This window comes from Zingiber officinale, chromosome 10B (genome assembly GCF_018446385.1).
Source record: "Zingiber officinale cultivar Zhangliang chromosome 10B, Zo_v1.1, whole genome shotgun sequence".
NCBI lineage: Eukaryota > Viridiplantae > Streptophyta > Magnoliopsida > Zingiberales > Zingiberaceae > Zingiber > Zingiber officinale.
In genome coordinates, this window is record NC_056005.1 from 67,281,671 (window position 1) to 67,298,973 (window position 17,303).

Genomic DNA, 17,303 nt, shown 5'->3' on the forward strand with positions numbered 1-17,303 from the left:
TAATTCTATCCTCTTTTCTAACTACTCCTACAACTTCATCTTTTAATGAACTATCTACAACAATACCCAATTCATTTCTTATTTTACTCTTTTTTTGTGTACCACAACTTAAAATACGAGTTCTCTATCATCTTACTTTCTCGTCTACCCATTTTATTTCTTATATACATAAAATACTAATTCTTCTCCTAATCATTTACATATACTACCTCCACTGATTTACCACTAAGTGTTTCTATATCTTATATTTCAAATATTAGACTATTAATTTCTTATAATATTTATTCTTATTCATCATATGGTTTGAGAATTTTGTATATTTAACACTATACTCAAGTTCTCATGAAGATATAATGGTCATTACCGATATATTACAATCGAACCCTACAATATGAACTCTAACATATTTACACTATGCCCAAATTCTGGAGATGTAGTCGTCCTTGCCGAGACATTACAATTAGATCTTACAACGCATTCCTTCAAGAGAACAACCTAACATTAGCATAATAATTTAATGAATCCATTCATTAAATATTTTTCATAATTTAACGCTAACTAACAATGTAACATAACCCTCTTCTTTTATCCAGACTTGAAACGAGCTATGACTAGTTCGTCAAAGTATGATATTCATGAGATAGAAATTCTATAAAAATAACTTCTCTATGAGATGCAAAAACAATGAAACAAATATAAATCACACAAACATGGCCTACCCATATTGTTATCAACTCGCTGTGGAGAAGAATGATCCCCATCGGGGAGGAAAAAAGAGATGGCAATATAGTGGGAAAAAAAACAGTAGTGAAATGGTGAAATTTAACCTTAGATTATTGCTTCGACATGACAAATAGAGGGATTATCACTAATAGGGTATCATTTGGGCAAGTAGATAAAATTTTTCTATAGTCTAATTCATGTGTTGGTTCAACTATCACATATACAATTACAATCTGAGAAGAACAATTGATCAGATTGCATTTTCATAGCATGTATAGAGCTCACTCTCCCTCCTCGAATGCAAGATTAACCAATCTATGTGATACATTATCAACAGGTCTTGAAACAAGATGGCCACTTTGGCCAAGAGCTAACCCAGGGCAACAACTATAGTTAAGTGGATTTTCAGCACAAAACAGTAGCAGATGCCGTCCGGAGCTAGTATCCTAGCCAAGTGGAGGGGATCGGCTGGAAACTGGCCTTGGCACATGCTAGAACATCATAGTAATCTGTGGGGTTTAAGCAGTCACGGAAGTCGGTGAAAAGCTTCTCAAATACCATCCATAACACCTTGTAAGATCTTGAGTAGGGAAAAGGAAGAAAGAACTGCGTGAAAGAAAGTTACCTGCTTAATGAATGAAGTAAAAGCATTGACTATGGCTCATATTTATGGGCCAAGTTACCCGGACTTCAGCAAGTTAACTTTATCATCTGATGAAGTATTATCGTTTAATGTGGTTGTAAATTAAGCATTCATTAAAACGGTATGATGATGACGAGATAAGGAGATGCTAGATTGTGTACATGTTAATCTTCTTTTCCTAGCATCCAGTACACTAAAACACGATCCAACTGTACCATTAATGAAGTGAAAGAACAATAACCATCAAGACGTTATTAGTGCTTCCTAAAGCACACTACAATTATTCCATCTACAGAGATAAAGTACCTCCAAACTCTATTGTTGGAGTCTCAACTTGAACATTCCTTAAGTAGCATAATAGTTCTTTTATACCTGTAATCCACGAATAAACTAACATCTACCTATCAGTATGACTATGAACCATGAATAGACCAAAATCTAATAGAACACAAAATAACTAGTGATAAGAAAATTTACTTCGCCTTCTTGTGCAAGACGTTTAAGCAGCAAAAATGTTCGCTTGTTCTCTTCAAGATTATTGATGACTGAGAGCCAAACCTCTGAAGAAAGCTCATGGGCCTTGTCTATTGACTTCTCACAGGCAATAAATTGATCTGACAGGAGAAGAGGAACTTTGTGATTAGTCACATGGATGATACAGATTAGCCAGTGCCATTATTTGATGAGGAAGGAGATAAAGTTTGGCAAGAGGCACAACAAGATAAGCTCTAGTAGTTCAACAATATGTGGATTTGTTCACTGGTAATGTGTAGCATAAAGTAGAAAGTAGAAACTACAAATGAAGTTAATTTTGTAAATTTCATGAAATTAAGTATTGAATGGATCAAATACACTTCCAACTTCAATTAAATTAGTTAAGTACTTGAGATGCTTATATATGGCAAGGAGATTTATTGCCCTCTTTTGAACACTTTGGATTTTCAGCTACAGCAAAATCATATGTAGTAATGACCAGACTGTGAAGATAGAAGATTAAGAAACAAAATCTTGTACACATGAACAATCTGCAGTCTTAAAGCCTAAAGGCCATCAAATAACAATCAACAAATAGCATTCATCAAATAATCACTTACGACATAAGACATTACAGTTGCTAATTTTGCATGAAGAAGAAGTTTATATCCTTCCCCCTTAGTTTAGGAACATGGACTTGAAAATTCATATATTATTGGTGGATATTGGATAGGATGAACCCTTCTTGCCTTTTCTGATATAGTATTATATGGTGGTTTATCTGATAAGTATATCAACAAGCCACAAATCATATCTGACGCTTTCATTCTACAGAATTTATTGATAACATATACCGGCTCAATTAAGATCCATCAACAATTTCTTAACATGTACATTAACTAATTCCAAGTCCATTAATTTTGCATTAATAGCAAAGTTGGAAACTAAAGCCAAGTATCTTACATTATCAAAGTCACAATGGATAAGAAGCAAGGATCCATGACTAAGAACAACCTCAGCAACTTAAGATCTTATCATATCTAGGCAAAAGAATTTCTTATTGTCAAACTATCATGAGAGAACAAAGAAGATGAAAATACAATATTCAATCAACTAAATGTTGGGACCTTGATGCCGCTAGAAGGGGGGTGAATAGCTCGCCACCCAAATCGTCACTTCCTAAACTTGTTAGTGCACAGCGGAAATACAAAATAAAACTAACAAATAGAAAGTTAAACCTAAAGGTAATAACCAAGACAATCAGACCTCTAACACGTTTATGTAACGTGATTCGGAGATCACTTACTCCTACTCTATGAGGTGGACGATATCAATCCATCGATGGAAGAACTTATGGCTAACTCGTGTAGCTCCTTGTGGGTGGAGAAACCTCACCACAACTCGCACAAGACCACACTAGATCACTTGAGCACTTGAAGCCTCTAATTAGGATTAACCACCACTAATTTCGTCAACCTTAGCCAAACATCCCGAGCTCTCTTAAATAGAGCTCGAGAGGAAACACCTAGTTGTGTTTGCCGTCACCTGTTGACGGGTAAAATCGACTGGTCTTATGTGGAATTCGACCATTACATGCAACGGCTCGATACCAGTCGACTGATGAAAGTATCAGTCGACTGCAACAGTAACACTACAGTAATGATATAGTAGTGCTACAGTAACTGCTACATTAACCTGGAATTTTATCCTGAGTACAGTTTCTCATGCACTCGTCCTTGCCCGCACAACCTAGACCTAGCCTTCTCCATCAGCCTCGCGTCCCTCGAATGCTTCCCCATCCTTCACGCCTTACCTTCTAAAACTTCCATCGACCTTGCCATTGTTGTCGGATCTTCCTTTGCCAAGAGGTCGCGCCTCCAGGATTTCATTCATTGCTAAGTCACACTTGGACTTACGTTGCCAAGACTACATGCTTGGACTTACATCGTCAAGACTCACCCTTCGACTTTCTTCCTTTGCCAAGATCAAACTTGGACTCTCCTTCTTGTACTTGTATCTTGCACACTCACAATACATATAAAATACAACAATAAACCTAACTTAAACATTTGCCCAAACATCAAAACTTAGGGTACCTAAATTGCTCCAATAATCTCTCCCTTTTTGATATTTGGCAACCCATTTAAGTTAAGAAAACATAAATGCAATAACAATGCAAATAAACATACATATCTACTCATATATAAGTCATGAAACCTAACCTTAGGCTCCCCCTTCACCCAAACTCCCCCTTAAGCTAGGCTTTTTCGTAAAGTTAAACTTCTCCCCCTTTGCCAACAAATGAGCAATTGCTCCTCCTTCACCTAAGCTCCCCCTTGAGCTAGGTTTTCTTGCAAAGGTGTGTAGGTTTCCCACTTAAACTCAACACTTCTCCCATTTGTCATATATCAAAAAGAGCTCCAATAATATTCAATTATTGGCTCTTTAACCTCTAATGACCATAAACATCATCTATTAATCCCTTATAAGATTAACATACATGTTCACCATCCTTTTGGTCATTTCTTATTGCTAAAACATATTTTCATATTGTATCAGACGACTTCGATTGGTACAATATTTTAGCCAAAAACAACATTTCTTACCCAACTTCAGAAATGCACCAGAAATTCCACAAACCTCTAAAAATTCTTAAATTTTGAGGAGAGGTTTGTTTTATTCATGTCTACTTGGAAAAAATATATACAAAAATATCTTTTATCACAGATCCCAAGATTGACACAAAATTCAAAACTAGCTAAATGGTTCAATTGAACCTTGATCTAAAGTCCTAGTTTTGGCTTTCTTTTGATGTATCTACCCATACTAAACCATAATGCATTCCTAGCATTAGTTTATATGACATTTATATATCAAAAACCAAGTGTCATGTAATATGACCCCAATATCATATTTTCATGTATGATATCATCCCAATTGTACAAATTCACTAGGTTAGAGACTTAAGTCCGTCTCCTAACCACTTGGCATATTTGATAACTCATCTACCATGGGTCCCATAGGCTCTTCCTAACTTTAGGAATCTTAACCTTAATCACCTACCTAGGTGACTCATTCACTATGGCTAGGCTACTTCGGTGCACCTCGGGTGACACTTGGCCTACAAACTTGACTTTCTTAACCTTAAACACCTTGTCTTTGGTTAATTTATTTTTGTCCTTAACCTTGGACACCTCATACTTGCCATAATTATATGCAACCCCAATATATTTCTTCTCATTGGCTTTGGATGACACTCCCTTATCCTTGGTCACTCCTCCCTTATCAATGTAATGTGTCACCCTAATACTTGACCTCCTTTTGGTCTTAGAGGGACCCAATTTGACATTTTTGGATCCTTAACCACCCAAACACATATCAAGTTCTCTAGGTCTAATAATGAACCTATCTAGGACTTTCTTTATTTCCTCAAGCCTTGCTTTCAAGGCTTGATTTTCCAATTCTAGAGTTCTAACCCTAGAATCAACGTGTCCACCTTGGACATTTCTAGACCTACCCTTCCTAGGCATATGTCTCCCTTATTGGGATTAATGCATAGGTTTTCAACCACCTTCCTCTCCTTAGGCAAGGTAGGTCGTTTCTTTTTAGATTTAACCTTAGTGTATGATTTCCTAGGGTTATCTACCGTGTTAACCCTATTCCTATCATTATACCTAAATCCATAATTTTCATTATTCCTAACAAGTATGAAGGAATTTAACCTTCCCTTTTACTTTTAGAGCTCCCCCTTGACTTGAGCTCCTTTTCTTCTCTCATTTCTTCAAGGGTGCCAATTTCTTGAGCACTTTGTGTGGTAGTGACCCCACTCACCACATGTGAAGTATCGAATGTACCTCTTTTCCTTGACACCATCCCTACAACTCACATTAGTCTTTAAAAGAACTTTACCAGGTTTAGGGTTTACCTCCTTTACCTTGTTGAGCGAAGGGCACCTACTCTTGTAGTATCTCATCTCCCCGCACTCAAAGCACTTGATGTGAGTTTAGTGCTCTTCTCGGTGGGTGTGGTTAAAGGTTGAGCTTCCAAGACCTCCTCTTCCTTGGATTGCTCTTCTTCTTTTTCCTTCGAAGATGTGAACGATTTCACATCCTCCTCCCTTGAAGATGTGGATGACACTTCCTCATCTTCCTTCTCCTCCTCGGATGTTGAACATGTGTCAACATCCGATTAGTCCTTCTCCTCTTGGACCAATAAACCCTTCTCCTTGGGCTCCTTCACTCCTTGGAGTTTTGTAGGATCTTCATGGAATGCAATGATCTTTTTCCAAAGATTACTTGTGTTCTCGTAATTACCTACACTTATAAATACCAAATTGTTGGGACCTTGACGTCGCTAGAGGGAGGTGAATAGCTCGTCACCCAAATCGTCCCTTCCTACACTTGTTAGTGCACAGTGGAAATACAAAACAAAACAAGCAAATAGAAAGTTAAACCTAGAGGCAATAACAAAGACAATCAAACATCTAACACGTTTATGTAATGTAGATCGAAGATCACTTACTCCTACTCCACGACTATCTATAAGGTAGACGATCCCAATCCGTCGGTGGATGATTCCCCGGAGAACTTCCGGCTAGCTCGCATAGCTCCTTGTGGGTGGAGAAACCTCACCACAACTCGCACACGACCATACTAGATCACTTAAGCACTTGGAAACTCTAATTAGGGTTAACCACCACTAATTTCGTCAACCATAGTCAAGTATCCCGAGTTCTCTTAAATAGAACTCGAGAGGAAACACCTAGCTATGTTTTCCACCACTAGTCGATTTTAGTCCTCTATGGAATTCGACCATTACATGTCAACGACTCGATACCAGTCGACTGATGAAAGTACCAGTCGACTACTACAATAATGCATAATAGCGCTACAATAACTGCTATAGTAACTTGGAATTTTACAATCTCTCGTACACTCGTCCTTGCCCACACAACCTAAACCTAGCCTTCTAGCCTTCTCCATCAGCCTCGCGTCTCTCTAATACCTCCTCATCCTTCATGTCTTACCTCCTAGAGCTTCCATCGGCCTTGTCATTATTGTCGGGTCTTCCTTTGCCAAGAGGTTGCGCCTCCAGGACTTCATCCATTGCCAAGTCACACTCGGCTTTACGTTGCCAAGACTACATACTTGGACTTACACCGCCAAGACTCACCCTTAGACTTTCCTTCTTTGCCAAGATCACACTTGGACTCTCCTTGTTGTACCTGTATCTTGCGCACTCACAATGCATATCAAATACAATAATAAACCTGACTTAAATCTTTGTCCAAACATCAAAACCTAGGGCACATAGGTTGCTCCAACACTAAAGACATCTTATCTCTCAATAAAGGACACAAACTTATGCCCCTTTAACTCTTTTGAAGTCATTATCCCAATTCACAAATCATTTTTTGATTGCTCAGTTAGTCAACAAGTATTATGTAGAGTATTAAACAGAGACACTAGATCAAGAACCCACCAATCATGGTTCCATGAAGTATGCTAGAAGGAGGTGGCATCATTGATAGCTCAAGCTGCTCCTTCAAATACAAATAAGTGTGACCTAATAGTTCATCTACTTCACCATTAGAGGAAATGAAGTGTTTGCTTGCATACAGTGCTTCATATCTCCTGTTTAATCAAGAAGATAGGACAAAATAGTAAATTTTGTTAGAATAAATGCAGATAATTTTTTGTTCACGTAGTCTAAAAAAGATGGACAATAGAATTACATCTACAAGCACAAACACCTCTTTAAGAAGATAGAAAAAAAATTACATTATAGCTGCACCTAAATTACTCGTAAAGATTTCAATAGTAAATGAAATATTTCTGCCCTTTTTAAAACTTTCAGCAAATTATCTAAGCCAATGTCTCTTTCTGTTCCTAATTTAAATTTTAGTTTTCTACTATCTATATAAATCGGCTATTGGAATTGCTTCAAATGACCAAAATCTGTACCACCCATTCTTTATGTTATACCAAGATGATTGATGCAGCTATCACTGCCTTCACAGATGATGTAATCAACAAGAAGCAGAGTCAATCTTCCTGTAAATAGGTCGTGGCAATGATGACTAAAAAATTTAACTCACTCAAGATAAAAGATAATTTTTTGGTAGGAGAAAAAAATCATATAAGAAAATAAGTATTCCCTAATGAATACAAAACTAAGGGAAGATTTTAGATATCACTTCTTCAATGAATGGGTATATTACCTACTTCACTTATGCTCCATGTGCAAAATGGATACACAATTTTTTCGTTGGTAAGAAACTTAAAAACGATTAAAAATATTGTCCCATTGACCAGTCAATTTTCCAATAGGTACAATGAGTTAATCTTATGGATGGAACCAATTGTAACAATTACATAAGTTCATGTTTATGATTGCAATAAAAAATGTTAATGCATCCAGTTGCACCATAAACCATAGTGAGTTATTTATGGGATAGGTGATTTAAATCATATCTATTTATCCAATTTGTAAATTTATAGAGGGCCAAAATAATCATGATTAATGTTCAAAATTTAGTTATGATCAAGTAAAATGAAATTAAAAAACATATGTTTCAGAAGATGAAAAAAAACATCTTAATATTCAAACTTGATAATAATAGAGAACGCAGGTGTAGTCATGTAAAGAACCTTTTTATAGGTGTTCTACAGAATATCCAATATATAGATTTTGAGGTCTTGTCTAGTCTAAAATAAATGCTCTTGAACATTTTATCACATGTACAGAAGTCTAAATGTTATCATAGCTTGGCCTCTAGTGATACAGCTCGACTATGGTGGTCTAGCACATAGATGTATCTAGGTTCCCAGAACTTTTTTGAGGTGAATATGTGTACTACTATGTAGCATGCCAAGGGAGACATCCAAGTTTTTTGCAAGGTGTGTTGCCAGAGGCAAGCAAGGCTCCTTTATCGAAATTTCTGTCTTGAAGTCCTTTTTCTTATACGTGGGAGTGAGCTTCACCCATATGCGTGATTCCTTGGCCCTTTTGGAGTGAATGAACCATCAGCATGATTATATATGATAGCGGGCGATATATAGTGATGAAACAAGAACCAACTGTACAAGCACAGGATGTGCTTGCCAGATGTGCCAAAGGATGAAATGAAGGCTTCCCTAATATCTTATTACTAAGTCACAGATCCTTGATGATCCTTATATGCAGGAGTGAGCCCTAAATGAGATAATTTATTGTAATATGACCAAGACTTTGTAATGTAGAACCACCAAGATCCTTATCAGTTAATCTAATAATCAGAATGAACATGTTTGAACAAAGCTAAAATATGTGCTACAGTAGTGAAATAAAAAAAAAAATCAGTCTGGAATGAATTCATTATTTTGTTCTTAGGAATTAACAGTGTCATGAAAATTAAGAGCTAATAGGGAAGAAATTGGACCAATAATTCTCATACGAAAGAAACAAATCATAAGTACAAACAAATAGGAGCCATTCATTTCTTCAAATAACTGACCTTCTACTGGAACCACGAGGAATAGGTCCAGGCCATCGTTTCCTCTGGCACGCAAAAGGCCAGGTCTTGATGATCGCGGTTTGCCACAAGCTCTCCCCCCTAAAAATTGCAGCCCAGTGCTTGTTAACACAAGAAATCCGAGACCACTCGCAGAGAGGTAGGCGGACAAAAATTTCTATAAGGAGATGATCAGGAAGCTTTCCAAACTCATGTCCGCAGTGCGTCATAAGAGTCACGCTCTCTCTTTCTGCAAATTCCTTCCAATGAACCTTTTTCTCTATAAACGTATGGCACAGAATCTATTGTTTTCCAAATAACTAGCCGAAGATATTAAGGCAGTAGAACTCCAGCACAAACCAAACCCTTCGCCTACCCTATCATAATAAAGAAAAACTCAATATCGCACGTCTCATCAAAGGCCAAAATTTTTGCACGCTTCAGCAAAACTTCTCGGAGAAACAAAAATAAAATAAAATAAAAACTCCATTTTTTTCATGAATATAAGTGGAATCCAACGAGCGTTTCAGGTTCTATGCAACTTGTACAAACCCTATTCTTCCGTCTTATCCAGACTCAAAACGCCCAAATAGCCACCGAAAACCAATCTCTATATGCTTAAAAAAACTAATAGCAAATCAAAAGATTCTCTGCGCTATCGCACTTCCCGATATCAAATGGAAAATTTGCACGACAGCATGACAAAGATTAAAATCATGTGGGGCGAATGAGAATCTCGCATAATACTATATCATTGAAACATTAGAAAAAAGGAAAAGGAAAAGGAAAAGCAAAGAGAAACCGATACCCGTGAGCTCCGAGGCGGAGGTAGCGCGAAGGGGAGAGATGAAACCGAGGAAGCTCAGATAACAATGGTAAGCGGAGAGAGGAAGGGGTGGTTTGAAGATACAGGAAAGCTGTGGACTGCCTTGGGTGGGATCGATAGTTGGCAAATGCGCAACCATTTTAACTTTTATTGGAAATAAAGATGGAGCGGTTACGCCGTCATGTCTCCGTTTACATCACCAGTCTGTTGACATGCCGGCTGCCAAACTTAACCTAGTTAGGTCATCGGTAGATTCTTAATTTTTTTTTTAAAAAAAAAAAAACAAGAATAAAAATTAAAAGATTGCCTATTTTAATGGGATTGCCAAAGATAACTTTCTTAGTATTATAGAAATTGAAATCACTTTATTTATTTATTTATTTCTATGTTAGGAGTTAGGAAGGGGTAAGTTAAATAATATGAAAATATTTATATTTAAGTTTGAATATGAAAAATATATATGATATTCCAATTGGATTCAAAGCTAAAAAATATTAATGATTTTGGTTCGAGTTTAATTTGAAATAGATTTGAGCTTGAGTTCAATTCGAATTGTTTGGACCTCAATTCAATTGGAGCAGAATCAAATTAAAGTTAGAAATACCTTAAATTTGAATTTGATTTGAATTTTAGAACTTTCATTTAGGCATATGTAAATTAAAATTTTTTATAAAGATAATCAAAGATGTCTTGCAATATAAATTATCTGAACATATTATAAGTTTGAATGTGACTAAAAAAACTATCAAACATGTTTGAATTCTACTTGAATTCAAAAATTTCAAATATGAATTAAATATTTTTCAATTTAACTTGAAAAACTCGCAAACATGTTTTATTCGTTCCTACCCCTAGTTAGGACCAATGGTTTGAGAGGTGAATCTTGCTTGACATACAAATAACAATGTATACTCTTGACTACAAAAATAAAATATATATACAAGACGATATTAACTTTTGTAGCAAAAAGGTGAGCGACCATCACAATATGTGTTTGGGTTATATAAAGAAAGGTAAATTATGGAATCAACTTATAGCCGACTATTAAATGGTTAAAGGTGAAAGAAATTTATTTTCCAAGGGCATACATCCGTCGAAAACAGATTCCATGGCCTCCAAGAAATAAAGACAATAACAACAATGAAACTAGGTTATGAATACAATAAGGAGGCTTATGGATTTATGAAAATATTGGTCAAGATCCACCAACTCCAACCCCCAAGGCTCCTTTTAATCTTCCTTGTTTTTTAGTTGGCATTATTTATCCTGCAAGATGATATTAATGATATGGTTTAAAATTTATATTTCTACTTCACCATATATGATTCCTCATTGAGTCATGTTGAACTTTTACTATATTTTCTCTTTCTAAAAAACCTTTTAAAAACAGAAACAACCTTTTTACAAATTTCTTATAAGAAGATAAAAGAAATAAAGACAATAACAACAATGAAATTAGAGACCAACTCCAACTCCAACCCTCAGGTTCCTTTTAATTTTTTTTTTTTAAAAAAAAAATTGATACTAACCCTCTGTTTGGGAGGATGTGAGTAAAGGGGAGGGAAGAGTAAACATTGATAAAAAGAATTTTTTGTCACGCCCCAGAGGAGTCCCAATCCGAAGAAATTTCGGCAGCATCTCCCTTGTACGGCGGACAATCTGAAACTTTCTACATATCTCCATACCTCAGCCACATGCGGCTGGAATAATAACAATAAATATAACACAACCACACAAACATCCACGCAGTTATATATATAATCAAACAAGCAGTAATACTCTGACTCGAAAACCACCCTACTCAACTACACTCGTAAACTCAAATCCGACGAAACTCACCTCTTATGCCGACCCGGCAGGCATGTAGTAGAATAAGACCAAATAAAATCCATCGACATCACAAAAATAAATACAACATCCAAGTATCAAACAAATCAAGTCTAAACATAGACAAACGAGAAGAAAACTCAAAAGTCAATCAATCCTCAAGGTCTGCATGGGATCTAGCACTACGTGCAGTGGGGACTAGCGACTGGAACTCCCTCCTGACAGCATCAACCTGAAAATAACAACAATGGAGACGGGGTGAGTCCAACACTCAGCAGGTACAGTTGATATGCAAAGTAAAGAAATAACACCTAGCACTAATCATGCGTACAGTCTCCTGATAAAGATAAAGGTAAATGCAAACCGAAGAAGACAGAAGAGAATCTGTACTAACCAGGACCCGGTATAAGGACAAACAGTCCGAAAGGTATAGAAGACCTGTATGCATGTCAAACATAGGTATCCAAATTATATGCAGCAAACACAATCACAAACAATAAATGCATCATGCATATGATGCCAATGTCATGGTCACCCCTGACGCCAGTCAGCCAACTCACAACAAAAGTGGGACCAAGTGGGTAGGGTTGTGACAACCGCTCAGCAACACTACTCCTGATGAGTGATCGAGTGGACGGGATGCTGTCGGAGTACATACGTACTCCTACCCCAAATCATAAATGGGGGAGCGCAATGCTCTCATCTCCCAGTACACTATGACGGGGAGGAATCTCTAACGTGCTACACGCTGCGTCACACTACCCATGAGCGGATCAACGGAGCACCGGAAGAGTCAAACTGACGTGCTACACGCTACAACGGAGCACCGAACAGTGATGAAAACTGGCAAAGTACTCGACAATAATGGAGCAATCTCTCACACAGCATGCAATCATGCGAATGGTGCATGTCACTAAGCATGGTAATATGCTAAATCAATCTCTGGACATATGATAATGTGCACCAAAGTAAATAAATCATATCAAGGTATATTGATCAATTAAGGTATCAAACCTAGGTCCTGACATGGTAAAACATGGTTATATCACTACCCATGAGCATGTGAAATCAGATAGGTATCAATACGAGATGCAAATAAACAATCAATCAAGCAGGTAGCATGTATCGGGTAGTGATTAACCGAAACAAATAAGAAAACACAATTAATGCAAATTGTTAATATCATTACTAAGCATATCAAAGACAATAAGTCAAAAGTATCCGCCTCCGAAAATAGAAAGGTCCAATTTGACTCCGAGATACTCATCTCGCGTCAAAGTCCTGTGTAAACAAAAATACATACATTTATTTAGCTAGAACTCAACGAATAGCTAAATAAAATCTCAACGACCAATAGGATAAGATCCTAATCAACCTATACATGATCAACAACATAAATCCAATCCCTTATGATCTACAACTAAGCAAATGCTTAAATCCATAGACCACATCATCTCAATACGTATCTGAATTCCTAATCACATTAAGAAATTCCAAATTATTACACCTTACCTCAAAATCACAGTCGTGATCACTGATCCAATGCCAAGATATAGTTGCTGCTGGATCAAGATTTGTGGTCGAGATTGTAGACCTGTTGTCTTCCAAAGCAAACGCCCCAATCAATGGTTGCTGACCAAGAAACCAACAAGTTTTAGTGTTACTACTTGGATCTGTAATCCAAACGCAGATCAAAAGAATACTACTGATAAGAAGAAATAGCAAGGGTACGTTGCTCACCTCACTTACCTGTGAGCGGGGAAAGAAGAATGACCGAACGACAGTGGAAGCTAAGCCGCGGGAGGGAGGACCTCTGGTCCCAAGAGCCGATCACCACAAATCAGTGAGGAGGAGCCAAGACTCGGAACTAGGGCAGAGATCAAACTCGGCAGGCAAGGTGGCGTTGGCACTGGGGTTCGACACAGAGGAAGGAAGGAAAAATCGGGAAACAGAGGAGGGAAAACCAGCACTGCTCGTTGTCGGCTCTGTGAGTGGCAGCCGACGACGGATCTAGGGCACGGCTGGCACAAGCGTCGGGTGAGGTGGAGGCCGGAAGAAGGGAGGAGATGGCAACCCTTCCGGGCAACGACGGTGCGGTGCAGAGATGTGGCAGAGAGGAAGAAGAGCACAGATGAATAAGCGGTGCTGCTCTGTGCGTCGCCGGCGACAATGGCGTCGGGTCGGAGTGGCGGCGACGCGGCTAGGGATCGGGTCCGGCGCTCGCTGTGGTGGCGGGAGAGGATGCTAGGGCGCAACCTCGGCAGGAGGAAGCTCGGCTAGGGCACGGAATGGCCGGCGGAGACTGCGGTAGTCGGCGGTCGGGCGGCGTCGGGTGGCTAGGGCAGGGAGATTAGGGCTTCGGCGTGAGAGAAGAAGGGAAGAGGGCGCGGGCGGTTTTTTTTTTCGGGGAGGAGAAACAGAGGAACCGGCGAAAAATAAAGGAAAAAGGAAAATTAAATAAAGGAAAAGAATTAAGAAAAATTCAACTTTTCCTCATTTAAATGGGGTAACCTAAACAGGCTTTTCCGACCCCGTTTTTATCCCCATTAACTCGTCCGTACGAGCTCCGAAAAATTCCCGAAAAATTTCTAAAAATTCCGGAAAATTCCCTTATTAATATTCGTCTATTTCCGGTATTTTACATTTTTACACTTGTTTGGGAGAGAGTGAGTCATGAAGGGGAAGGGGGAGAGAAGGGTAAAGCTTCCCCTTGCATGCTCGAGAATCAGCGAAATTTCTTACACCCCAATTTGGGGTGTAAGGAAGGGGAAGAAGAAATTATTTCAATTTTATCCTTATTTATTTTTTCACATACAGATTTATTAAAAAAATAAGAGGTTATTTTTATAAATTTATATATTTAACCTTCATTTCCATCCCTTTCCTCTCAAATGAACTTTTCCTCCCTTCCAAACAAGGGTAAGATAAATATATTACTTTCCCTTCCTTCCCCTCCCTTCCCCTTCCATTAATGAACCTTGTCTCACCTCATCCAAACAGAGGGTAAGTATTCAACTTACGTCGATTATCTTAGGGGTGACTAGCCAGTCCTATATAAATTTTTCATTAGCTATTAGGATAAATAAGGAATCATTCCCAACAAATGATCCATCGGTCCAATATTTTTAAGTGTCCATTAAAAAAAAATTCATCCATTAATTCATTAAATTTAAAACTTGATCCTTTTAATCTTCCTTAAGTGGCCTTCAAGATGTATGCAACCTTTATTATTTTGTTCTACCATCTATCAATTGATTACTTGCATCTTAGTCAATTGGCCACAACTTCAATTGACTGGTCAACCTAACCACTTCTACTAAGAGTTATAACTTTCCTCCACATGATTAATGGTCTTCTTTTTAACTCGGTAGGGAATCATTTGATTATTCCCATAAACATATGTTTTGTTCACTAGTCAACTCTAAACTTGAGTCAACTTATCTTACTAGTTGAATGGAGACACCTTCCAGTCGATTGGAGCCTCGACTATGATCATCATAATGATCGAGTCTTTGCCTATATCAAGTGCTACCCTAACCCTAAAATAAAAATTGTTCAACTCTCACAACTCACTCAAGACCTTACCTTTCGCAACTAACTTCTCCAGTAAGGTTATCTCTCATTAAGTCTTAAGTCCCTCGAATGCATTAAACTCATAGTTTGCTCCACACGTCATCCTTCAATCTTTACCAACATAGTTCGTCTTCTTCAAATTACCATCAATGTTGCATCTCAATGTTCCTCAATCTACAGTCACTAACCTATCTCATTCCATCCTTCTCCAATCTCCAATGAACCTCGGGCGACTAGCCAACCAACTTGGTTGCACCAAGTTAAGCTCCACAAGCTACTCCACTACCACACAATGCTTCTCATTCTATGATCCCTCAAATACCTTGTGCATCCTTTTCCAAACTCAATTGGACCTTCAAGTCATTGAACATGTCTCTTTGGCCATGCCGAATCATCAACTACACTCGACCTTGTCAACTTACAAGCTCTATAAGCTTCATCTGTCTCCTAACAAGTTCCTATAAAATTCAATGCATAAATCAAATACACAAGCAAAAGTCTAACTTATAACTTTTGCCTAAATATTAAAATCCATGGTTGAGTTGATCACTTACGGCACAATTGCACTAACATTCTTCATTTTTTGATGTTTAACAACAATTTAAAGTTAAGGAAATTAACAAATATTATGGGACTCCAAACTCTCTCTATACCTAATCTTTCCCTAGAGCTTGAAATTTTCCAAGAGAAGATGAGGTTTCTAAATCACTTCCTGAAGTGATATTTCTAGTTTAAACCTCTTCCCTTCTACACACTTTAACATATATATATATAAATCACCAAGAATGGGTAAAGGCATGAAATTTGATCATAGAACAATATTTATAATCGCCTAAATCGATTTACATGAATACCCTAAGTTATCATGATAAAAAAAGTGTTTAAAATTTCATTCTAAATTTTTTGTACAACATCAATCAACTCTCAATAGGTTGACAATAGATTGAACCAAGAACTAGTTGACTAGTTACTAGCACAGATGACTTTGCTCCAAGCTACACCATTATGCCAATTTCTAAAATGTAATGGAAAGTATTGGTGCAATCATATCCTAATGGTAAAGTCCAACCATATGGTTCTAATGTTTTTGAAAAAAAAATAAATTAGGCTAATATTATTATTACTACTAAAGTGTGTCAAATGTGCAGATACAAGTTAAGGTGAGCTTCATGAAGTTCAAGGGAATCAAGGTTAATCAAACATTTAACAAAGGACAAATTTAGCCATGATAGTAGGCGAGGGAGAGACAAAGGCGTGGGCTCTTAGTGAACAAGAAAGACCCACAGGTGAGGCTCTTGGAAAATGAAGAAGACTTGAAGGTGAGGACTCTTGACATATAAAATTTTGATACTTTAAGATTGTTCAGATATCTAAACATGAGAAGTCCTAAGGTTAAATCTCATGTGAGTTGTAGAGGATATGAATGACTTATATTTTGGGTCTTGGGTATGTTGGATCGGAAAGTGCTTTTTGAGGGAGGGGGTGAATAGTGCTCATGACTTTTTATGTTTTCCGTTAAAAACTATCGGAGAAAATGTAGCAGAAAGTAAAGTAAAGGAAGTTCACACTCGTTGAGTACTTTCGATGGACAATCAACTAATAGCTTGAATAAATTACAAAAATGAAGTATAAGAACTATAACGTAAAGTTACTTACAATAAAGAGAATTGAAAAACTTGATCGTAGGTTATTGGAGCAATGTTTGGGCGTCGTCGAGTTGTCTTTGGAGCAACGTGCAAGAGAAG

The 17,303-nt window shown here is 37.5% G+C and overlaps 1 protein-coding gene across 3 annotated transcripts; it reads right to left on the reverse strand.

Moving 5' to 3' along the window:
- Nucleotides 1–892: 892 nt before the first annotated feature.
- Nucleotides 893–10,290, reverse strand: LOC122030052. Of its 3 annotated transcripts, none has more exons than XM_042589205.1 (5): nucleotides 10,141–10,290; nucleotides 9,336–9,582; nucleotides 7,322–7,473; nucleotides 1,844–1,980; nucleotides 893–1,329 (listed from the first exon to the last, which is right to left on the reverse strand). In XM_042589205.1, the coding sequence occupies exons 2-5, from the start codon at nucleotides 9,560–9,562 to the stop codon at nucleotides 1,162–1,164; spliced, it is 684 nt and encodes a 227-aa protein (XP_042445139.1). In that variant the 5' UTR covers nucleotides 9,563–9,582; nucleotides 10,141–10,290; the 3' UTR covers nucleotides 893–1,161. The 3 variants fall into 3 exon arrangements, with proteins under 3 accessions (XP_042445139.1, XP_042445137.1, XP_042445138.1); XM_042589203.1 differs by having other exon boundaries at nucleotides 9,336–9,709; XM_042589204.1 differs by having other exon boundaries at nucleotides 9,336–9,704; nucleotides 10,141–10,288.
- Between the last annotated feature and the right edge of the window lie 7,013 nt (nucleotides 10,291–17,303).